The sequence below is a fragment of the Amia ocellicauda genome, chromosome 3 (genome assembly GCF_036373705.1).
Source record: "Amia ocellicauda isolate fAmiCal2 chromosome 3, fAmiCal2.hap1, whole genome shotgun sequence".
NCBI lineage: Eukaryota > Metazoa > Chordata > Actinopteri > Amiiformes > Amiidae > Amia > Amia ocellicauda.
The window spans coordinates 46,896,198-46,921,206 of NC_089852.1; the positions used below are offsets into that span (position 1 = coordinate 46,896,198).

Sequence of the window (25,009 nt, forward strand, 5' to 3'; positions counted from 1 at the left end):
AATTATGAGGGTGTTATTAGTGTGTGTGTGTGTGTGCATCACTTTTCTTTCATTTTACCTAGTTAAGTATTATTTTAACTTTGTAAGTTAAACACACGAGTGGATGAATACATAAACCATAAAACCACAAAAGGCCACTCTTTTTTCTTTTTTAAAACAAATATTTGAAATGAACATAAACAACAACAACCCCAAAACAGGCCAACCTCTTTAAAATATAGACATTGCAATGCTAAATACTATGCAAAAAGACATATGTTATATTTAGGTATCACACACAAAAAATGTTATTGCCATCAATTTACATATGGTTTTACAGACCTAGATTAGCATTAGTCTTCGACTACCCTACCCTAAATAACATTGACTAATTGGCCGAGACTAATCTGCGAAACCTCCTAATTAACTTTTAAATAAGACTTACTTCCATTGTGTTGGATTTCTTTATAATGTATCTTTTTACCCAGGAACAATTAAACTATTGTTTTTTTTAAATATTATTATTATTTTATTTTATTTAGCAACAAAAGATAATGTCCACATCCTTTCTTGTACAAAATACCAATTAAACCAAACTGTGTCAGCAATTAGCTGTCGTTCTTGCAAAAACATTATTGATGTTCACAGTACACATTGTGTATTTTTAATGTGTCCATTTCAAATATTAATTTAAACAAACAAAACTACTACAAATCCGTTTTCAACATTATGTAGGTCTAGCTATATCAGTTTAATAACAGCAACAGTGTGGCTATAGCTGAATAAATTCAGATGACTCTTTACATTCCCCTAATGCATGTCATTCATGACAACCCCGACGCTGCAGGCCGCTCCTCAGAGTCCATTCATAAACACGCCTGCGCGGCTCCACTCCTGTCCCTCTGTCTTCCGCTGAGCCCGCCTCCTGAGGCTGGAGCCGCTGCTGATTGGCTGGAGTGAAGACTTCCGGCTCCGCAGTGGCGGTGGCGCGGCTTGCGAATGCGCGCTGTGTGCGTCCGGGACAGAGACGCGGCGGCGCTGAGGCTCCCGGCTGTGCGATGGACTAAGTAAGTCCATAGCACAGCGAAAGAGCTACATTTTGTTATTTTATATATATATATATATATATATATATATATATATAGCGACCGATATCCCCCACTTAAGGCAATTCGGGTAAGGTCATAATCATTACTGTAAGAAGTTTTGAACTGTAAATGTCTTGCCTTCTTAACCGATCCCGAAACGGTTGTTTATTCTCTCTTGTCATGTTATTATCATTAATATAAGTACATCATGTTATCAATGTACAAAGTGTGCTTTCATTATATTTTGGCTGTAGTCGTTTATTTAGAGCCTCTGTGCATCGATCTCTATATTGAGGACTAATCTAACCGACAAGACGTTATTATTTTGGCTAAGGTGACTTTGATAATGGATTTAACTTCCAAGTTATTATACATTTTTAAACGTCTGTTGTCTGTTTCAGCAACAGTTTCCTCTATAAATAAGAAATGTGTGACACACTAAGCCCTATTAATGATGTGTTTGTGCTGCAGCGTCAGTGTATAGCCATTCACAGGCTACAGGCTACAGGCTACACATCGTACATCCTCGGCGATACTGTGCGGCTGCAGGTGAGACACTGGGCGCTGTTTGTAGCTGTAACTCAACATGACCGGGTTTTCTGTGAACGACGAAATGGTGAAGAAATCAAGAAGACCGAGCATGTTTGAGCTGTTCAAACATCGCTTTATTGCAGGTAAAATCGGTGAGATTCTCATTTGAATAATACCAATCATACCAATTTATTTGTGCTACAACGTTGAAGGTTCTGATTAGTATTTTAATGATCTACACACCATTACAAGCATTGTTAAAGACCCTGAAATGGCACTAATGCATCACTTTCTCATATCATCGCATTGCACATTGAACATGTATCTGCCTTGAAAGTGTCTCTAATAGCAACATTATTGCATTTATTATTTGAAGTTTTGTGTTAGTCTATTGGTCGGGGTGTTAATGCTTTTCCACAGCACTGACATACATGCCAAAGAAAGCTGCATTTTGTTCTTCATTTATTTTAAGTTAATATTAGATGGCGCCTTACTCAGAATTGTGAGCGGAGCCTGGGCAGTCGCAGGCACTTTATTTAGAGAAATCGATCAACATGCATTGTCAGTCCTGTTTGACTTAGGTGTCTGGATAGGTAGGGCTTTGTGTTGTAAGAGCTTCTGAATGTTCTTCTTAGTAACAGTAAGTGGATCTGTCTGTCTCTGAAGAGTTAGGACCACTTCACCCAGATTGGTTTGAGGAGCTGACCACGGCTGCTTCTGCCGGACCTGCAGCAGATAAGAGTAACGGCGGAGAACCTGCGATCTCTAAAGCGCATTGTGGCCGAGAGGACTGTTTCAAAACACCATGGGAAAAACCAGCTGTAGACAGTCAGATGTCCTCCACACCACGCATCTTCAGAGGGCACAGCCATCCGTCACCTGAGGCTGTGACACCAGAGCAGGCTCTTACCCTACAGGAGAGAAGTAGGTCTTCCTATATACAGCCTTTTGAAAGAATGTGCCCATGTACACATACATTGATTGCTTCAGTATGTTTAAGCTTTCTAAATAAAAGGAGCAGTAATCTGAAACTGGACTTACTTGAGGCCAGTTCCCATAGGGTACATGTGCAGCCTGTCTCAAAATAACTAGCAGGGTTTTATGTGATGTTTTTTCTTTACAGGCAATGTTGAAGGGTCAAAAGCAGTGTCTTGGGCCGATACGAGCCCTTGTTTATTTGGACTATCAAAGGAAAGGTAATTTGTTTTCCTTTTCATTTTTAACACAGTTTAAATTCTAGGCAAGGAAATGTATTAGAGAAAAATAATTAAAAACAAATTGCACTTATGTGAAAACAGCGCAGGAGTGTCCATTTTGTTATTTTTAAATTTTTGTTTGCTACAGTGTACGAATCTGTTAAGGTTTACCTTAGTGTTTAGTGATTAACACACCCATCAAAGACATTGCCAAATCGGTGACCGACATTGTCTAATGGCTCAGTAGGGCGCAAACATCATGTATGGTTAACTAACATGCTTGCACATGTAGCAGCAGAACTGTCTTTGAATTGTCACAGTATTGCATTTATTTATAGTTTTTATGGATTTCTACAGCACGGACATGTATACTAATGAAAGCTGCACTGTGTACTCCATCCACTTGATCTGAATAGATTTAGATGGATTCATATTGCATATTGCTTTACATTGTATTCTTGAATTAAAATGCATATCTTGACTTTCAGCCCAGCAGGCTTTAATGGAATATTCAAAGCCCATCTGAACACTGATAACTATGGTAAGCTTCCGTGTCTCTCTTAATACAGTGCATGTGCTTTTCAGGTGGGCATGTGTTGTTCTCCTACAGATGATGTGTGAAGAAAGTCAGGGTGTCCTGGGCATTGTCTGTCCAAACACTTTATTTTTACTAAATTAATGAGAATGAATGGCATAAAATGCAGATGTCTTCCTCCTTTTCAGATGTTTGTGAAATTGTTTTCTGTAAATGACCATCAAAGAGCGTAAAGTGGAATGATGTTCAAATTTAGCAAGATGTCACACACAAAACGTACACTGATTTTAGTCTTCCATATTGTTATGTCATGTTTTTAGTTTAATTTTTTTTTTCACTTCCATTGGCTGAAAGAAAACAAGTAACCATCAATAATGAGCACTGTGGATCACGGTCAACCTTAATTAAATTGAATAAATGGACATTTTCTTTCCACTCACTCAGTGCAAGGCCTGCTGGATACTCCAAAGTGTCCTGTGGTAAGTGTATTACAATTTTATGTTACTTTAATATATTAATTCATTACATTTTATGAATTTTAGGACACACAACAGTGTTTTTGTTGTTTGCTGTGTTAAGGCAGCCTGGCTACTATAATAATAACACTCCCAATAATATTCTATTTCTAAAGCAATTCATATCTTGATGTCATAACCTCTTTTCTATATACTTGAAAATCTCCCCTTTGACATATTAATCTGCCTCGGCTTGCAGGCTCTTTCCTCAAAACGTATTTCTGAAAGCCTTGGTGCGGAGATGGATGCTGATCTGTCATGGAGTAGTTCACTTAACACCCCACCAATCCTGACGCCAACTCTGATCTTATGTAAGACTGGCCTGCTGAGATTTTCAATTTCTTTCAGACATATCACTGGGGGAGAAGCATATTGCTTTTGAAAAAAAATAACTTTCTCTCTCTCTCTCTTCAGCAAAGGCAGAGGATGCTAGTAGACCAAAAAGGCATTCAGAGGAAAGAAGTGGCATTGTAAGTAATGTGGTTGTTTTTCTGTCTTTTCCAATAGTACTTTGAGTTTCAACTGAATTCTAATCCTAAAATGTAGTAGTTGGCTTTGTTCTGTGTGGTGCTAAGAGACGCATAGCTTATACAAATCTAATCTCGGAGACAGCAGCTCTGTCTGAAGGAGGTATAGTGTCTGCAAACATGCCTTTCAGGATTCTCCACCTTACACTTCTGTTCTCTGAAGGGGTTCTGTTTCAATGCTTTTCAGTTTGTGCGAAAACTTTTCCCCTCGATCACCTCAAAGGAAACGAATTCTGCATTAGCTGAGCTACCAGCAGGAAAAAATGATCCCACAGCTGTTAAAAAACTGGGTGAGTGTTATTAGGAGTTTACATGTTATGATTATTTCTTAATCTTATACGTGCACATACATGAGATGCTTATTTTGCTGAGTTGTCTGTGATATGCATCTATACACTAGTTCATTTGCAGACAAAATGAATTCTATCACTGTGATTGAACCAAAATGTTGATATTTTCCTCTTCACAGCTGTTAAACAGTTGCATTTTCCTAATTGTTTTATAAAGGTGGATGGCTGATCTTTCAATTATTTTTTTTAAGATGCATGTGTGTTCTTAATTGCTCATGGATATCAAAGTATGCATTGATATTACACAAATAAATCTTTTTGTTCTTTTAAAAAAATGTGAATGCAGTGATATCCTGTTAAATGTTTTGCTTTTATTTGGCTAGAAGATGAGCTGGATAGCCAAATGAAAAAGAAGGACAGCGTCAGTGATGAATCACAGGACGAGGTCATGACTCCTTGGAAGCAGACTTTGCCGGACGCACTGCAAGACCAAGAGGTGCGCAGCGCGGTGGCCAGCGTTCTTGACGGAGCAGAAGACACACTGTCTGTCTTCTTCCGCAGCAGCGTCTCTTCATTGCGAAGGGTGAAGCCCAAGGAGAGAAGCAGAAGGAAACTGATGAGCACAGCCAAGTCGAGCGATTGTCCTCTGGAGACCCCCATGGCACTGACAGATGAGGCCTCCAAGGCAGTCTGTCAATCTCCACTTGCCACAGAAGTTGCAGAGACGAGAACAGCTAGAGATTCCCCTACCTCAGTTGATCAGCCAGGGAGCAGACCAGCAGCTATAGACTGTGGGAATTCGCAGTGGTCTCAGCTGACCTTTCTGGATATTTTAGACACTCAGCTGGAGAGAGCTTGTCCTGCTGTTCCTCAGCGTGCCTCTGTAAAGGAACCAAATGAAAATGGCACAACCTTATCCGGAAGGCCTATGGAGGGTGTCAGTGATCCAGCACTAGAGAGTGATATACCTGAAGCTGAACTGAGTAATAAAAGGCCTAATATTTTAGATGGCGTGAAGATCATACTGCAAAATCAGGAAAATGAGCAAGAGTGGCCTGATCAAAGGCCTGCTTTAAAAACCCAAATGGGGGAGTTAAGAAGAGAGAGTTATGAAGGCTCCCCCACCGATCTGTTGTTGCTTAAAGTCCAGATGCCTGGACCAAATGACAGGGGGCCGTCAGACAGGAGAGATACAGATATGAATGCAAATGGAAACTGTTCTCAGCGGAGAGATGGTCCTTCTGTTACTTTTTGTTCAGTGGGATCTCCGGTACAAACATCGTCATTGGTAAGCTCTTCAACAGTGACCTCTACTAGGAAACCTCCAAGGAAGTTTGTATATTCTTTGCAAAGCCCACTCCTCTCTCATGAACCAAAATGTACCATGAGTCCGAAGAATGCAGAATGTCTGCTGCCTGCGGATGCATGCCAAGGTAAGACAGAGTTTCCCCTAGAAATCTGCATAGGCAGGGCGGAGAGTTACTGAATGGTGACATGGAGGTTGATGCTAGTGGATCGTCGACTGGGGGAGTCGGGGAGTGAAGTCATAGCAAATGAGTGCGGGGGAGGGTGCATGTGTGCTTGTGTTTTTAAGGGATTTTTTTTGTTTAAGATGGTCGGCTGGAAATATTTTAAGGTTTTGGTTTAAAGTAACTGCCTCCTCTAGTTAAGGAGTTAAATCTGCGTGCTGGATTGTAAAGGCAGTATAATGTATACATGTTTCATTTTAACAAACCGGAATCTAAATGTGGATTATGTATAATTAATTATATTGGTGTTTGAAATCAGAGAATAGATTGGAAATCATTAAGATTTAAAGAGATTCTTCAGGTGTTATTTTTCTTTATTACTTTTCAGGTACTTTATCTAATGAAAAATCAGCTGAAAGAGTTGCCTCATCCACTGAAGGAAATGAAGCTGAAAATCAAACTAAATCTATGCAATCGGCTAAAGAGTATAATCTGTCCCAAATTTCTACAGTGTTTGCTGATGATTTCAGTCAGGATCTCCATGATGGCAAGATACCTTTCAGTGTTCATGAGGATTTCACAGCGATGCCATGTCTTACTGCAGTGAGGTGTATGAGCAAACATTTACCTCCTAATAATTTGCAGACCAAATCAGCACCTACAGGAAACCAATCAACTAGTTGTCAATTTAGTTCTTCTTTGGAACTGAAATCGGAGGGTACTAATGCACAGCAAAGCGTGAATGATTCCCTCAGCTTGAACCATAAAATACTGAAGGAATTGCCTCCAGCCACCGAATTACACAAGTTTGTAAATAAGTCTGACACAGTTCACAGAACATGTAAAAGCCCAAAACAAGACAGTGGATTTATGTCCAGCTTGTCTGTTTCCACTCTGGACTCCGCCTCATCGAAAAATATGTCCAGTTCTTTTAAAGTAGCCGAGGATTTTCCTCAGCTGGGTTTTAAGACGGCTAGCAATAAAAGCATTTTGGTGCCTTGTGGAGCAATTGAGAAGGCAAAAACTTTGCTAGATGAAGCAGCTGACAGTACCGATATGATTTCCACTCCCAATGTGAAACAAAAGGTTTCCCGGCATTCACCAAACCAGACCCTCCAGAAGGACCATATGTCTGCCAACAAGAATTTCAAAGATTCTCCTGTGACTGATGTTGCCAAAGAAACATTTAAAAAGAACCAGGGGAAAGCTCAAATCCCCTGCAAACATTCAGAGACTACCAAGAGTGTAATAAAACATGGCCATGAATCTCTAATCCAAGATGGAGCTCTTCAGGGAATACACATTTCTTCTTATCACAGTGGGGATTCTTCAAATCTCAGTTCCTCAGGTTTTAAAACTGCTTCTAACAACGCAATACAGGTGTCTTCAGCCAACCTTGAGAAAGCCAGGTGTTTGTTTAAGGAAATGGAACATGACAAGCCGCTAGAAGAATGTTTACCTGAGGGCTGTGTTGAAGCAAAAGCTCCAGTTGAAGGAAAGCAGAAGGAGGCCACTACAGGACCCCTTCCAAAGGCATCACATCATTGTCAGTCGTCATTTAAACCAAAGCAACCAGACAGCTATGGCTCTTTGACCGCAAGTCAAAAGGCAGATGTCACAGAACTATGCAATTTCTTGGAAGAAGCTGACAGTCAGTTCGAGTTCACTCAGTTCCAGCGAGCAGCAGCGACTTCGCACGAGCTCACGCCAGGTCCCTCTTGTGATTCACACTGTCGAGAAGCAGACTCTGCCTATTCCCCAGCAGCTATGTCCGATTTCTTAAGTGGCATTGATTTTGATGACAGTTTCAATGCTGACTGTGATAAACAAGCACCTAGAAAGCCATTAACAGGAAAGGTGGTGTCTGACAAGGATCCACACCAAGGTACATGTGGCAAGGAATCAAACTTAAAAATTAACTCCTTTGAGATGTCAAAATGTGAATTAGTTTTCAAGACTAACAGCGGTAAGGAGAAATCTGGGCCTTTGCTTCAGGAAACTGCAGTTTCAGACTCTTCCTCTGGCTGTCATTCAGATATGGTGCCCTTTCATGGCTTTTTGTCTGCTAGTGGCATGAAGATAAAAATATCTAGAGAGAGTCTCAAAAAGGCATCAAGTTTTTTTGATGATTTAGATCTGGGTTGTGTGCCTTTGCAAAACCTTTCCCCTCATTCCAGCCCTCAAGTTCCAGATTTTAATTTGCAGAGTAAGCCTGTCATCAAAATACCAGATGGTAGTCACCAAACAGAAGTGAAAACAAGTTATCCATTGGAATTCCACACTACAGATAAGACTGTGTACCAGTCTGCAAGTAGTCAGAAGATCTACCTTTCAAGAGAAGCAGTATGCAATGTGAATGGCTTTTCTGAAAGTAAGAAGGAAAACTGTCTTCACCTTGAAGAAAATACTTTACTTGATACATGTCATTCAGTAGCTGAACCAGAACATTTCTCACTGCATATTCAGCATCCCCCTGTTAGTGCAGATTCTGAATATTTGGAGACAAAACTGCAGACATGTAACACACAGACACAAAATGAAATCGGTCACTGTCAGACTGCAAGTGGGAAGGAAGTTAAGATCCTAGAACCACTGGTGGAAAAACCAGGAGCTTTGCTTTCCAGGGTGGACATGTTGCCTGAAGATAACCACAGACATCAAAGGATGAAAAACAAGGTAGATGCAGCTAATGACCCTTTACATATTGCTGCTTGCAACCTCAACAGTTTCAAGACTGGAAGTATGAATGAAGAACCTGAAGTCCGTAGTGTCGGAGCCACACGGAAAATGGCTGACCCAAAAATGGATTTTCAGACTGTGGCGTATAAACAGGGAAATGCATGGAACTCAGAAATAATCTCAGCCCATCCTTGTGGATTTCAGACTGCTGGAGGAAAGAAGGTCTTGGTGAGCAAAGCTGCTTTAAAAAGAGCCCAAGATATTTTCAAAGAGGATGACTTTGGTGTGGAGATGAGCGGATTGAAGAAATCTGATGGCTCTCATGTTCATAAGGGGGATGGCTTTGAAACGCACAAAGAAGGCTCAATGACAAAGCGTGTCTTGTATAATGAAAATCCTGACATTGCAGATCAGAAAGAACCCAGTGAATGTCATGGAGGCATCAAAAGCCCATGTAAAGTACTCTCTGTCAATCTGCCAAAGAGAACATCCATGGATTCTCAGGCTTCCACAAACTCCGATTCCAACAAAAACCTAGGATCCTCCTGTGGTTACTCAGCTGCTAAGGTAGCCGGAGCCTTGGCAACTCCAAGCTCTAGCCATCCTGTCCTTGCCACTAAGGAGATGTCTGCTCCCATAATGAGAAATACAAGAGAAAGATATGAAATGCAATTGGATGTGAAGGAAGCTGTCCCTGAATTAAACCAAAGAGATTTGATTTCCTACAGTGAGCACAGACATGAAGACAATCAAGCAAATTGTGTCGCTAATATTCAGCCCAATGTGGGTTTCGTGACCGCCCGAGGAACAGCTGTGAACATTTCAGATAAGTTTTTAAATAAAGCCAGGAACATGTTTGCTGACTTAGAAGACAATCAGGGAAGTAAAAGTGTGAGAGAAGATCCTGTAAACATTAGCAAGCAGCACAATGACGTTTTGGCTAGGTCCAGAAGTAATAGAAACCTAGAGAGGTTAGGGGACACATCAGCTAACCAAATGGATGCTATGGCAGATGCCAGCAAATTCAGTGGTGACTGCAGTACATCTAGTGAGCTAGCTACTGTTTCTGAGAAGGCACTTGAAGAAATTCAGACTGCCCAGAAAGAATGTGTTGAAATGCATACCATATTTATAGAGGAAAGCTCAAAACAAATTAATGTTCTAGCTCAAAATCTGAATAACATCAGCAATGCAGGACTTAATACAGCCAGCAGACACAAACTTTGCATTTCTGAGAAAGCTGTTCTGGAAGCTAATTCTGCACCTAATGAATTTGACAATATTGCAAGTAATGGAACTACAAGGGCTTTTAAAGCAGGAATTGGATGTACTACTGACATCACTCCAGGAAAAGGTAGTGGATTTAGTACTGCTAGTGGCAAGAGGGTTTCAGTGTCTGAAAAGGCCCTTCAGGAAGCCAAGATGTTGCTGAAAGACCTTGGTGACACTGAAACTCCAGAACCTAAACAATCTCTGAAAGTGGAAAATACAAACATTAGTACTCCAAATCTCCAGGGGAAATGTGGCCACGGATTCAGTACTGCCAGTGGTAAGAGGGTCTCAGTGTCTGAAAAAGCCCTCGATGAAGCCAAGATGTTGCTGAAAGAACATGACAACGTTGAAACAACAGTTTGTGAAGCTGTTTCAAGGAGTCAGACTCGGAATCCTCATCAAAAGAAAGGGGGCTGTGGCTTCAGTACAGCCAGTGGTAAGAAGGTGTGCATTTCAGAAAAGGCCCTTCTGAAAGCAAGAGCTATGCTAAGCGAAGGCAGTGATATTCCTGGTGTTGAAATCAGTGCCGAAATAAAGGTAGAGTCTTTGAATGTGAAAAGCAACGTTTTCCCAAATATTCTAGGAAAAGGCAGAGTTGCCTTTAGCACAGCCAGTGGCAAAACAGTTTCCATTCCTGAGAAAGCCCTGCAGGAAGCCAAAGCTTTGCTTAACCAATGCGGTGAAGCTGAAACGACTTGCACCCATGGCAGCCATGGATCTCTTAGTGCAGAAAAGATGGATACACATGGAAAACTCAAGGAGGAACTGAATGCAATACATGCAGAAGCCCATGAGAGCAGAAGGACTCCTGGACTAATGAGCAGTCTCGGGGCAACTGCACAGAAGCATGCCATTGCATCCAAGGAGTGGGAAAAGAAGACTTCAGATAGCAGCACTGGTGTTGTCGAGCTTAATTTGCAAGATGGCTCGTCATTCCTGAACCTGCGCTCTCACGGCCTCGGCAGCTGCACAGACACTCAGCAGAGGTACCTGGAGCAGGAGGCTATGGCATGTACCAAAGCCTTATTGGAAGATGATCAAATTGAAGAGTGCTCCTTGGGGTCTCAAAGAGGCCCTCCACAGACTATGAACAACGCAACTTGTGCCATGAAACTACAGGACACTCTGGAAAAGAGCCACAGGATTGGAAAAAGATTGCGATCTGAAGATGCAGACGTAAATGGTGAGATTTCTTTTAACATTCTAGTACTTTATATCCACTAAAGGGCAGAGCACCTTTTGAACACCTTTGCATACACCCAGTAACAGCTTAAAGACACACTCGTCAGCTTATACATCTTCATATCTTTTAATATGTCTTCCCAATCTTCTTGAAAGATGTACGAATAGACACAAGGTGCATCACATAACAATGTGGTCGTCTTCTTCCAAAACTTGATCATAGTTAAATTAATTCCAGCTTTGGCCATATTTGAATTCCTAATTTATTGTCACAGGATTTATTGTTGAATTTTAGACTTTTAAATCTTTAAAATGTTGTGTGTTCATTAGTTACTATTGCCTGTATTTTATTATTTGTTTTGGTCTGCAGAGGAACCTCCACTTAAAAGGCAGCTCTTGGCAGAATTTGACAGGACCCTGGATCATGTAACATCTATGCCCAAGGCTTTTATAAGCAGTCCAAAGGGTAAGACAGTTTAATATCCTGACAAAGACCAATATCCTAATTCTTCATTCTTGTTCTTAAAGCTTCATATGAAGTCCCGGATTGTCAGAGTGCACTTTGAATTCCTGCTGTCCAGTTTCGTGTTTATGTGTACTGGAACCACCATTTTGTTAGCTATAGTGTGGGAAATTGTGCACAATTAAAATCTTGTGATTTATTGTTAATTTGTTCCTGGTTTTCTAAAAGTAATCAAAGACATAACAAAGTTCAATACAGGAAAAAACAGCTTGCCTTCGGAAACCTTACATATCCTCCTTGCTTTTGCGTAATTTTGTTTGTTTGTATTTATTTTATTATTCAGGTATACTAACAGACCGAAGAACATTTATTTATAATGCACCCCTTGTTCCTAACATCACTCATCCCATTGGGTAAGTAAAAAAAAAAAAAAGTTCAGACACCTAATGTATACGCTCACATACTACAGCAAAGAAATCCAAAAGCACACATTGTTACATGTGTGAAGATGTAAGACTGGAATTTAAATATATACAGTGAGAGAAAAAAGTATTTGATCCCCTGCTGATTTTGTACGTTTGCCCACTGACAAAGAAATTATCAGTCTATAATTTTAATGGTGTATTTTAACAGTGAGAGACAGAATAACAGCAAAAAAATCCAGAAAAACACATTTCAAAAAAGTTATAAATTGATTTGAATGTTAATGAGGGAAATAAGTATTTGATCCCCTATCAATCAGCAAGATTTCTGGCTCCCAGGTGTCTTTTATACAGGTAACGAGCTGAGATTAGGAGCACTCTCTTAAATGGAGTGCTCCTAATCTCAGCTCGTTACCTGTATAAAAGACACCTGTCCACAGAAGCAATCAATCAATCAGATTCCAAACTCTCCACCATGGCCAAGACCAAAGAGCTGTCCAAGGATGTCAGGGACAAGATTGTAGACCTACACAAGGCTGGAATGGGCTACAAGACCATCGCCAAGCAGCTTGGTGAGAAGGTGACAACAGTTGGTGCAATTATTCACAAATGGAAGAAACACAAAATAACTGTCAGTCTCCCTCGGTCTGGGGCTTCATGCAAGATCTCACCTTGTGGAGTTTCAATGATCATGAGAACAGGGAGGAATCAGCCCAGAACTACACGGGAGGATCTTGTTAATGATCTCAAGGCAGCTTGGACCATAGTCACCAAGAAAACAATTGGTAACACACTACGCCGTGAAGGACTGAAATCCTGAAGCGCCCGCAAGGTCCCCCTGCTCAAGAAAGCACATGTACAGGCCCGTCTGAAGTTTGCCATTGAACATCTGAATGATTCAGAGGAGAACTGGGTGAAAGTGTTGTGGTCAGATGAGACCAAAATCAAGCTCTTTGGCATCAACTCAACTCGCCGTGTTTGGAGGAGGAGGAATGACCCCAAGAACACCATCCCCACCGTCAAACATGGAGGTGGAAACATTATGCTTTGGGGGTGTTTTTCTGCTAAGGGGACAGGACAACTGCACCGCATCAAAGAGACGATGGACGGGGCCATGTACCATCAAATCTTGGGTGAGAACCTCCTTCCCTCAGCCAGGGCATTGAAAATGGGTCGTGGATGGGTATTCCAGCATGACAATGACCCAAAACACACAGCCAAGGCAACAAAGGAGTGGCTCAAGAAGAAGCACATTAAGGTCCTGGAGTGGCCTAGCCAGTCTCCAGACCTTAATCCCATAGAAAATCTGTGGAGGGAGCTGAAGGTTCGAGTTGCCAAACGTCAGCCTCGAAACCTTAATAACTTGGAGAGGATCTGCAAAGAGGAGTGGGACAAAATCCCTCCTGAGATGTGTGCAAACCTGGTGGCCAATTACAAGAAACGTCTGACCTCTGTGATTGCCAACAAGGGTTTTACCACCAAGTACTAAGTCGAAGGGGTCAAATACTTATTTCCTTCATTAACATCCAAATCAATTTATAACTTTTTTGAAATGCGTTTTTCTGGATTTTTTTGCTGTTATTCTGTCTCTCACTGTTAAAATACACCTACCATTAAAATTATAGACTGATCATTTCTTTGTCAGTGGGCAAACGTACAAAATCAGCAGGGGATCAAATACTTTTTTCCCCCCACTGTATATACACCGATCAGCCATAACATTATGACCACTGAGAGGTGAAGTGAATAACACTGATAATCTCGTTATCATGGCACCTGTCAGTGGGTGGGATATATTAGGCATTTTGTGCTCAAAGTTGATGTGTTAGAAGCAGGAAAAATGGGCAAGCGTAAGGATCTGAGCGACTTTGATAAGGGCCAAATTGTGATGGCTAGACAACTGGGTCAGAGCATCTCCAAAACTGCAGCTCTTGTGGGGTGTTCCCGGTCTGCAGTGGTCAGTACCTATCAAAAGTGGTCCAAGGAAGGAAAAGCGGTGAACCAGCGACAGGGTCATGGGCGGCCAAGGCTCATTGATGCACGTGGGGAGCGAAGGCTGGCCTGTGTGGTCCGATCCCACAGACGAGCTACTGTAGCTCAAATTGCTGAAAAAGTGAATGCTGGTTCTGATAGAAAGGTGTCAGAACACACAGTGCATCGCAGTTTGTTGCGTATGGGGCTGCGTAGCCGCAGACCAGTCAGGGTGCCAATGCTGACCCCTGTCCACTACAGTGGCAAGAAAATATATATTGTATACATTCAATTTAGTGTTCTCTTAATTACATTATGTTGCTTTTCCCCCTAATGATTTGTAATGGTGTATACTAGCTCACATATCTGTGGGGGTTTTGCCATAAAATTACATTACTGACATTATTTCCTCAGATTGTAAACATGCAGGAACAGTACACAAAGTCTTCTTTAGAACATGGAAGTTGTGATAGAACTAAGGCTGTGTTTGAATTCATTTAAAGATGGCTTAATAATAATTTAAATATTGCAAAATTCTTATTTCTTCTTATTTTGTACCAAAGTGATAAAAAGAAGATCAAGGTTGCTGAACCACAGAGCACTTCTTCAGTCACGTCCTTCCAGGAATCCCAGCTGACAAGCACCAGACCTGCAGTGTTTGTGCCCCCCTTTCGCAAGCAGTGCAGCCCTGACCTGCAGAAGAGACCCCCTTTTCAGGAGATTAAAAGACCTTCCGGTGTCTTTGTTCCTCCTTTCAAAAAAGCCCCCGGCTCCTTCAAAGAACCTGAGCACACTAAAGAGAAAAGTGTCCACCCAGAGAGGCAGGGACAAACCAGGGCAAGAGAGAAATGTGGCCCCTTGCCCGAGCCTCCAGCAGGACCCAGTACCTCTGTGTCTTCTTACAAAGAACAGGCTGCTGTGTCAGATGCTGGACTTCAAATCAATACGGCTGCAGGTCTGCCGCAGCATGTCGGGTCCCCATTACCCACCACAGGATGCCGCAGCAATGAGCAGGAGTGCATGGTTTGGAAGACACTCGAGAAGAAGATTGTGCGTATGGGAATGCCCGAGATCCTCCAATCTAACCAGGCACCAGCTTCCAAAGACAAGTGGGATCCTGATAACTTGGGTAATCTTGCATGTGATTGTCTATCCGTTATTGCGTCAGGTGTTTGTGTGTGTGTATAGAGCTCTACCTTGTGGTTTAGAGCTTGGGTCCCCAATATTGCTCTCTTTAAATCAGTTGCACTCTCATAACTGTGAAGAGTGACTCTGTTGGTTCTGTCTAGCTTGAATTAGGTAGTTAAGTGCTCATGTAGAATGAAGACCTCAGCACACTGTAGCATTCCAAGGACCAGGATTAGAGTATTAAAATATTAAATAACAAATATTAAACATGCCTGTATTTACTTCAGATTTATGGGTTAACTTTGTTTAACTAGCAGTTAGGGCTGTCTCAAACGTTTTGAAAGTCTGCTTGTTAACCAGAACATTTGGAGGTTTGTCACGGGACATACACATTGATTTAAATTATTTTCTCCTTTTAACAGAAACTGACAATGTTTGAATACTAAACCACACTTCAGATTTCCCCCATAGCCTATCTAAATTAAAACATTTCATTTGTATAATGTCCATTAATTAAATAAGTTGTTGGATATAACAAAGTTCAAAACTGTCATAAAAATCAAATACCTGTACATAAAACGTGCTTGTAAAATAAATAAAAACATTTTAAACTATTTAAAATAAAAAGTAGGATTTTCAATCAAATCTATACACATTTGCTTCAATCCTTCCTTCGCTAATGTGTTCCAAACCTTCGACGGTAACAATTAACCCTTCAGGACAGCCCTACTAGCAGTTGTGAAATTGAATATCTTAACTCAAAATCATCCCAAGACCTTGTGATTAGTGATTAGTACTGAAATTCAATATAAACCTTGTAACACTGATCTGAATTGGGTGTTCTCAGATGCAGAGGACATGATTGAAAATCTCCACTTGGCCCGAGACATGCAAGAAATGAGGATCCAAAAGAAGAAGCGACAACACATCAGGCCGCAGCCGGGGAGCCTGTTTTTGGCCAAGACCTCGGGGGTACCCAGGCTGTCTCTCATGGCGGCGGTGGGAGGAAAGAGCCCGGAGCGACACACACAAGAGCAGGTACAGCGCAGCACTGTTTTCCAGTTATTTTGTGTGTTGTGGTTTTATTCCGTATGAAACCTCCCCATGATACTGAAGCTGTTTCTGTCTTTTTCTGTCTTGGTTGGCAGTTATATAAATATGGTGTCAACAGGTGTGTGAGCCAGATAGGCAGTGAAAATGCCGAGTCGTTCAGGTTCAACTGCAGAGAGCACTTCCAAAGGGAGCTCCTCTCAGCTGGCAGTGGAGTACAGCTTGCTGACGGAGGGTGCCTAGTACCGGACAACAGAGGCACTGCCGGAAAAGAGGAGTTTTACAGGTACTGATCAACTGAGCATGTCATTCTTTTCAACACTGATTAGGGCTGTGCCAGGGACAGATTATTAATATTGATCTCCTTTGAAGAATTTACCGTTGTTTGCCGGGGTGGGGTGGGGTGGGGGGTCATTTGTGTTTATAAAGAACACAAATGACTCTATTGCAAAATGTTTTTTAAGTGTTATAAAGTCGCCAACTTCAAATCTCTACTTTAAAAAAGATACACTTTATAGATTCATATTGATATTGTACAGGGGGAGGTCCCATTTCAGGCCCATGTGGTTTTGGTTTTGAGTTTATGTAAATAATGCTTAATTTAACCTTAAAGCTGTTTCCATCTCCTGCCTCCTGGGTGCCAACTCACGATATTTAAAAGAATGATTACTAAATTACTGATTTGCATATATTGTTTGATAAGTGGAACGTGTGCTTTAAGTAATGTTCCAACAAAATGATTTTGTCCGGCTTTAACAATGGCAACATAAGAGAATCATGGGAGTAGTGGCGTAGGTGTGGTTTCAGAACTGGGGGGACAAGGCCGGAATTGAAGATACATTATTTTTCCCAGTGGTGGGAGTAGCTTAATTTACATTAGAAGACCTTTTCAAGCAGGTGCATTGGCAGCGATGATGCAAGGGAAATCCTGTTTTATAGACGTTTCCTGTGAAATTTACCAGACTTTCAGTCAATTATGTCTGGGTTTCAGTTTCTCTCATTGGGGTACAGCAACCACTTTTTCAATAAGGGCATGCCCACCAAATTCTGTAAACTGCCCTTGGCGGTGAGTTTTGTCATATGGGTAATAACATCTCTCATAAAGACCCGCTATAATCCACGTCACCACACCAAATTTCAGCAAATTTCCAATCTATTTTGTTTGATATTGTAAGGATCAGAATATACCATGCTAAGGATAAGAATAGACTAAGCAATGGACTTTATTAAGTCTTGGTTATTTTCCAGGGCCTTGTGCGACACTCCCGCCGTGGACCCGAAGCTCATCAGTGAGAGCTGGGTTCACAATCACTACCGGTGGATCGTGTGGAAGAGGGCTGCCATGGAGAGGGCCTTTCCTCAGGAGATGGGCCGTCTGTGTCTGACTCCTGAACAGGTTCTGCTCCAGCTAAAGTACAGGTCTTGACATATTCATATTTATTTTATTAAAGGGGCACATATTAGAAACATTGATTTTGGGATGATGGGATTTCACAGACTTGGCGTGTTTTTAGAATTTCTGTTCTCCGTTATGACACCATTCCTTTTTGTACATTGATACCGATACGTAATTTTGTAGTCCGTCATCCAAAAAGTTGTCCATCAAGGAAATTGTGCATTGGATCTGTTAAAACCGTAGGTAGGTAGGTAGGTACACAGTCTGTCCCCTTGTTGTGTTGGTTTGTGTCTCGCTACGCCACTGTTTCTTTACCTCCACAACTACAATGATATGTAAAAAAAAAAAAAAAAAAAAAATACTACCTAATCATACAAAAAATACACCTGATCATAAAGACACAAAAGCAGAGTGCATGGTTCAACATTTAAACTATTTACATAGATTTGCACTTTCAAATAGTCACATTTTTGTTGTTTATCTGTGCATCACTTTCTAGGAGATTTCTAACTACATCAGTAGGTACAATTCATGCCCAGTTCCTCCATGATAGCTTCCCCATATATTGTCTGATATTTATTTGCTTTGTTGTATACTTCTTCGTGGTTCAGATGATAATCTTTTATAGGGGACACAAACAACCCACATGTCTTCCTGACTTTTTTCATTGCTCAATGTCATTTTTGATACACGTAAAATTAGATCGGATCGTACTCGTTTCGATTCCAAAATTGACTCTCATCACCATCGTTTGACAGTTAGGGAGGCACATACTCGTTTTTTTTCTATTTTCACGCACGTAAAAATTGGATCCAGTGTGCAAAGGCCTTAAAGATCAGACATGCAGGGTCGCTGAGAAACGAGGCATTTTCTGCCACTATTGCTTATAATGAGCCATGCGCTTTGCCTGGCTGCTTAGAATTTCACTTGAAAATATATTCTACCCTTGGATTTTCTTGGTTGATGACCAATACTTAAATGAAACGCACAGAATTCCCTTTCAGAAATAATTTTTCACTTAAAATAATTATATTCAGGAATGTATTTATTTTTTTATGCCAAAGGAGTACAATCACAGAACAGACCAAAATCATTTTCACATGCTTAACTTGTTTACCCTGTGATTCTCCACCAATGCCTATCTGGGTACGGATGGTTTTGCTGCAGGTATGATGTAGAGGTGGACGGGAGCCAAAGGTCAGCGGTAAAAAAGATAACGGAGAAGGACGACACCCCTGCGAAAACTCTGGTGCTCTGTGTCTGCCGGATAATCTCATCCGGTTCGTCCCAGTCGCGTGGCACCACCGAGAACAAGCCCTCGCTCTCTGCAGACACCAGGATGGACGGGCTGGTGGGTGTTGTTGAAGTCACAGATGGGTGGTACTCCATCAAGGCTCTGCTGGATGCCCCGCTCACCGCCATGCTGCGCAAAGGGAGGCTGGTAGTTGGCAGCAAAATTGTGACTCACGGGGCTGAGCTCATCGGCTCCCAGGATGCCTGCTCACCCCTGGAAGTACCGGAGTCTCTCATGCTCAAGGTGAGTGGCCGTGATTAGCAGAAAAGCAAGGAGTTCATGCTAAAAATTAAGCAACAATAATTGGTGAAGGATTTATACTTTGTTTTTGTTTTTGTTCTTAAACTATATTAAGACAGGGGCAGGTGCCAAGTTCTGTTGGGCAGGCTTCTTTGCTAATTTACATGCCCACCTGGACAAGTGATAATTTTATCTTTAATACTGGCCAATTGACCAAACATTATTTTCCTGATGTCATCATGGCTGATTTTTTTTTTTTTTCTTGCAACCTACAAAGTGTTAATTTCCAATGACCATATTTGACACTCAGCAGGCCTCGGCAAGTTTTCAAATTAATTGTTGGTTCATTCATTGTCATGTCAAGCATGAGACGCATGCAGATGTGAGTGGGTGAACGGAAAGATCGACACGCATGACTAACACGTTGTTTGCATTTGGCTTTGCTAAAGATAGAGAAAAAGATCAAAACTGTGTCTATAAATCTGTTTTGTATTGTTTATGGCCCAGTAGATTCCTTATAACGATGCATAACCTTCATGGTAAAAGCCAGGCAGGTATAATTTTTGGGAGGTAAGTAAAATTTCAAGGCACCTACCCTGCTGGGCAACCAGAATGTTAAAAATATGTCAGACCCTGTAATGCATTTTAGAGCTGCAGCTCTGTGTTCTGTTCCACTGATGGTCCACTGACCTTCCCTCACTTTTTTGGGACACGAATGTCTAGCCAACCCTGGTCCCGGAGAAGCACAGTGCAGCGGGTTGTTTTGGTAACCCTTAGGTCATGAATTTGTGAAGGCCTGGAACAATTTTCAGTTAATGAAATCATTCGTACTCTTAAGCCATTAAGAATTAATAGGGAGGGGACCTGAGCACCTTGTTCAGTGAACAGCTTATTCACTAAATTGTTCAAAAATGTTTTACATTTGAAAGAACAGAAAAGACTGATAAATGTTATGAGTGGATTTTATAATTGGAAATTAGGAAAGTGTTATTTAAAACCTTGTGTGTGTATGTGGTTTCAGATTTCAGGCAATAGCACTAGACCAGCCCGCTGGGATGTGAAGCTGGGCTTTCACCGCGACCCTCGACCTTTCCAGCTTCCCTTGTCCTCTCTCTACTGTGACGGGGGCACAGTGGGTTGTGTTGATGTCATTGTGCTTAGAAGCTACCCAACACAGGTATATCATTTAAAGATGGAAAGTTAATAATATCTTAATAATACTGCTGTTCTATTTTATTTTTAAACGTTTTTTACTCAACCTTTGCATGAGTATTTATATTTATTTATTATATTTACGTTCTAAATATAAATGTCTCATAAGTGTGATTTTAGTAGCACTGTCTAGGAGGGTTCATAGTGCCAATTGCCATTGTACTCATTCAGGGGGATTCCTACAACAGTTTCTGAAACTGATATAACTCCCCTTCACGTGCATTAGCATATTAAAATTGAACATGGAACTATGTTTTCTACCTACAGTGGATGGAAAAAAAGTCCAATGGGGTTTTTGTGTTCCGTAACGATCGTGCTGAGGAGAGAGAGGATCGAAAGCACGCTGACCATCATCAGAAAACCATGGAAGTCCTGTTTGCAAAGATTCAAGCAGAGTTTGAGAAGAACCAAGAAGGTAGATATGTTCGAGCTAATATCCTAGTCCCATAAAACTCTTTATAACCTGAATTTACAAAGCAAGGAAAGATATGCAGTATACAGATGTTTGCTTTCCTCCTGTGAAACAGTGGAGAATAAGAATAAGAATCGAAGGCAGAGGTTCAGTCGTCAACAAGTCCAGGCACTGCAGGACGGTGAGGAGCTCCATGAAGCCGTTGAAAGCGATCCAGTCTACCTCGAGGTAAAGGTGTTCATATCAGTTGAAATCAGAACTCCACTCTACCCATCAAAGGTGAACTGTCCACCAACACTTAAACATTTCAGTTTGTGGAATTTTGAAAGTAAAGTTTGGTTCAGTCTTTCTGGATTTAACCTGAATCTCAATTTTGAGAACTGGTTTGGAACAGGCGTGCGGTTTTGGGAATATTATTTCTTGAATTACATTTATATCTTCGTGTACTATGCTTCTTATATTTAAATGGAGGCTTTGAGTTTTATTTATGTATTTATCCATCTGTCTTTCTCAGGCGTGTTTAAGTGAGCAGCAGCTGGCGACTTTAAACAACTACCGAAGGACGCTGAATGAGCAGAAGCAGGCGAGGCTACAGGAGGAGTTTCGCAAAGCGGTTAATTCAGCCCAAGAGGATGAAAGCAGCTGCTCCAAGAGGGACGTGTCTCCTGTGTGGAAGTTATATGTTGCGGACTGTAGGAATTCACAGAGTAACACGGGTAAGACCAGACATGCAGGGTCGCTGAGAAACAAGTTCTGTCTCTATTGCTTATAATGAGCCATATGCTTAGAAATTCACTTAAAAAATAGAAATCCAACCTTGAGATTGCTTCTTTGTTAACAACCTTCAAATACATTGCTATGGTGTTAATTTCATGTTTTTGCATTCTTACTTTTTCTTTTGTTTTAGTTTTGTAATGTGTAGAGGATACTAAGTTGTGAGAATCTGGTCCTGCTTATCTTATAAAACTTTGCCTTTTGAGCTGTGTCCTATTTCCTAGATTTTTCATGTTTGTGGTTTGTGTCTTCATGGAGTTCTTTCCCTTTTTATTATTTCCCTAATCTTGTTTACTGACAGTGTGATGCGACAATATCGTTTTGTTCTGAATAGATTATATAAATACTTACAGTATTTCAAGAGAATTATTCCGGATGTGTCCTTCATCACCGTGTGCTTTCGATTCTTCTTGCGTGTTTCTCCAGCTCACCTGTTAAACATCTGGCGCCCGAGCATGGACGTGCGTTCCTTGCTGAAGGAAGGCTGCAGATACAGGATCTACCAGCTAGGAGCCTCGGAGGCCAAGAAACACTCCGGCAATGCCTCCCTGCAGCTCACAGCCACCAAGAGGACACAGTTTGAGCAGCTACAGGTAGTCAGTGTCTTACTTTAAAGTCTAATAGTATGAGTCGCAGCACAGTGAGTTGGAAAGTGGGAGAAAATTGTGAGAAAGGTGTGACACTGTGTGACTATTCTGATTTTCTCCTTTCAACAGAAAATAGATTTTTTTTTTTTATTGAATAAAAGAAAATGTTTATGATTATGTAGGTGTCTCCAGAAGTGCTGAGTCAACTCTACCATCCCAGGGAGGCCGTGCATTTCAGAAAACTGCTAAATCCATCATTCCAGCCAGTCTGCAGGGAGGTGGATTTGGTGGGCTATGTTCTCTCTATTGTAGGAAAACAAGGTGAGACCCAATAATATTTTCAATTTAGGAGAATTGATGAAAAAATGTTTTTAGTTCATGAATAATAATAATGGGTGCAGTTCCTAATGAATTCATGGATGAATATCGGAGGAATAAGACCTGCATATCTCATGCATTTCCTTTAAGTTCTGATGGTGATCACATGCATAAGCCCATTCTCCAACCCCAGTCTGTAACCCAATCTCAAACCCTTAACCTTAACTGTTACGTATATGAGGAACATTATTGTAATGTGTGACCGGAAAATCTATTTCCTGTGCAGGTGCTGCCCCCGTGGTATATCTCGTTAATGGCAGCCAGGACTTCGTAGCTGTGAAGAGCTGGACTGGTCTGAGCCAGATGGCAGTGGAGGACATTGTGAAGCCATTCTCCCTCCTGGCAGTGAGCAACCTGCAGCTGAGACCCAGCCCACCGGCAGCCATCCCCACAGTGCATGCTGGGGAGCTGGCCGTCTTCTCTGCGAACCCTAAAGAACTACATCTGCAAGAGGCTTTCAAGTTACTGAAGAACACAGTCAAGGCAAGACTACCATGTTTAACAGAGGATGCTTCTGTCAATCAGTCCGCTCTGCTGCACCACATAGTATCTTTACCCTTTAGACCATGTTTACAGCCTTGTCTCTGTAAGGTGGCGCAGCTTGAACAAATACAGTTGAATTTGATAGAGAGCGATAATGTCACTATGTAAACTGGGGAGCTAAAAAAGGTTTGCAGTGATGAACCTGTTTCTTGATGAAAACTTACTTACAAGGTGGATTCCCAACATAGACAAGAAGTATTATAAACTAGCTTACATACTGCCTTTTCATTTTGACTGCTACAGAATCACTGCTGACCATATACTACTGGTGTTTTGTTTTGAACACAGGGCTTTGAGGATTTCTTTAAGGTTGCTGAAGAGAAGCTCTCCCACTTAATACAGGCAGACCCTGTGAGATCCTTGCAGTCCCCCAAAACACTGAATTCAGACGCTCGACTAGAGAGCAAGAATCCTGTAAGTGTTTTTCTCTAAAGCTGCCGTTTCTTTATTTGTGAACTGGGATAAAGACTGATGTAATTTATTGTGCTATTCTGGTTTATGGTTGTAGGAAGATTTGCCTTCTGCTTTGAAGTCACATGATTTGATCTTGTAGCTACTGCATCTGAAAACATATTTTATAAAGGATTTAAATACATTTCATGCTATTTCCTGCACATGATTACAAAGTGTGAGATACCTTCTTAAATATATAAGCTAATTTTAAAGCTGCTGTAGTAGTTGTTGTTTTATACCATGAAATAAATATATTTACATTTCCCATTTAATCTACCTTAAATAGTTATTCTTAAACTATATAATGAAATGAATAGAGCTTGCTCTAGTTTACACACATCTGAAACTTATCAGAATTATCACAGTAAAGATGGCTGAAATAAAATGACAGTTAAATGAACTAATTCTTCATTCTTAATCACAGACACTTGAACAAACTCCAAAGCAGTCGGGACACTTTACCCCAATATGTGGGAAACGGACACTGCCTGCTGGCCAGTCGGATGACAAGGACCCTAAAAGCTTGAAGAGGAAGAGAGGTCTAGACTACCTATCGCGTATCCCGTCTCCGCCTCCGCTGACCCCCATACGAAGCTTGGTGTCTCCCTGTGTGAAGAAGACCTTCCAGCCCCCAAGGAGGTGTGAAATGCCCCGGACTCCGAGGGGAGAAGGGGAGGGAGAACACAGCAGGGCTGCCCTGGCTTCCTCAGTCCACCTCGCTGAAGATGAATGGGTGAATGATGAGGAGCTGGCCATGATCAATACCCAGGCCCTCCTGGCCTCCTCGCCAAGAAAATCTGGGGTTTCTGCCTCTGAACAAATCAGGGAAGAGAAGAGCACAGAGATGGGTGAGGAAAATGAGGCCGGAGAAGCATTGCCCTGCAGGAAGAAGCTGCAAGTGAGGAGAAGAGCAGAAATGTTTAAGAAGTGTTCAGAAAAGCTACTGTAATCTGTCAACACTACTGTTGTTTGTCCACACATTTCACTTTTCCTGTTTTGTAAATGTTTGTATGTTGTAAATTAAATTGAACATCCTTATTTCTGTATATATGTATATATATATTCTTTATAGCTCTTCCTAATTTTTCTTTTACTTATTATTATTTTTATTTTATTGGGGGGGGTTAGTTTGATATGTTTTGTAACAGCCAGCATTGTACTATTCCAGTAGTTTTTCTTCAAAGTGTAGATGAAAAAGAAAAATGTGTACTTTGCAGCAATAAACTGTGATTGCTTTAATATTGGTGTAACTGATAAAAAACCTATTGGAGCTTTTCTGACATTACCTTTTTTTATGTTTACAAATTATATCGTATTTTTGGATAGCAAATTAATTTGTAACAATATAATACATTAATTTAAATAAACACAGCAGCTACATGCACAGCGAGCAAAACGAATTTGTCCATGGCTGCCGGCCGCT

At 41.1% G+C, this 25,009-nt stretch overlaps 1 protein-coding gene across 2 annotated transcripts; it reads left to right on the plus strand.

Annotated features, from left to right (window-relative positions):
* The first annotated feature begins 1,038 nt into the window (after window positions 1–1,038).
* brca2 (BRCA2 DNA repair associated) lies at window positions 1,039–24,862 on the plus strand. Of its 2 annotated transcripts, none has more exons than XM_066699736.1 (27): window positions 1,039–1,155; window positions 1,539–1,750; window positions 2,265–2,522; window positions 2,722–2,794; window positions 3,283–3,335; window positions 3,774–3,808; window positions 4,044–4,155; window positions 4,259–4,314; window positions 4,559–4,661; window positions 5,045–6,094; window positions 6,519–11,264; window positions 11,634–11,729; window positions 12,070–12,139; window positions 14,683–15,248; window positions 16,095–16,285; window positions 16,396–16,583; window positions 17,546–17,716; window positions 18,861–19,230; window positions 20,249–20,404; window positions 20,707–20,854; window positions 20,967–21,079; window positions 21,366–21,567; window positions 22,052–22,218; window positions 22,395–22,533; window positions 22,817–23,073; window positions 23,422–23,547; window positions 24,011–24,862. In XM_066699736.1, exons 2-27 carry the CDS (start codon window positions 1,654–1,656, stop codon window positions 24,533–24,535), a joined length of 10,068 nt encoding a protein of 3,355 aa, XP_066555833.1. In that variant the 5' UTR covers window positions 1,039–1,155; window positions 1,539–1,653; the 3' UTR covers window positions 24,536–24,862. The 2 variants fall into 2 exon arrangements, with proteins under 2 accessions (XP_066555833.1, XP_066555834.1); XM_066699737.1 differs by having other exon boundaries at window positions 1,539–1,741.
* Window positions 24,863–25,009: the final 147 nt, after the last annotated feature.

Coding starts and splice junctions, on each gene's coding strand:
- brca2 (XM_066699736.1), top strand. CDS start 1,654: ATGACCGGGTTTTCTGTGAACGACGAAATGGTGAAGAAATCAAGAAGA. Junction 1,751..2,264: donor CTTTATTGCAGGTAAAATCG/GTGAGATTCTCA, acceptor CTGTCTCTGAAG/AGTTAGGACCACTTCACCCA. Junction 3,336..3,773: donor TCTGAACACTGATAACTATG/GTAAGCTTCCGT, acceptor CCACTCACTCAG/TGCAAGGCCTGCTGGATACT.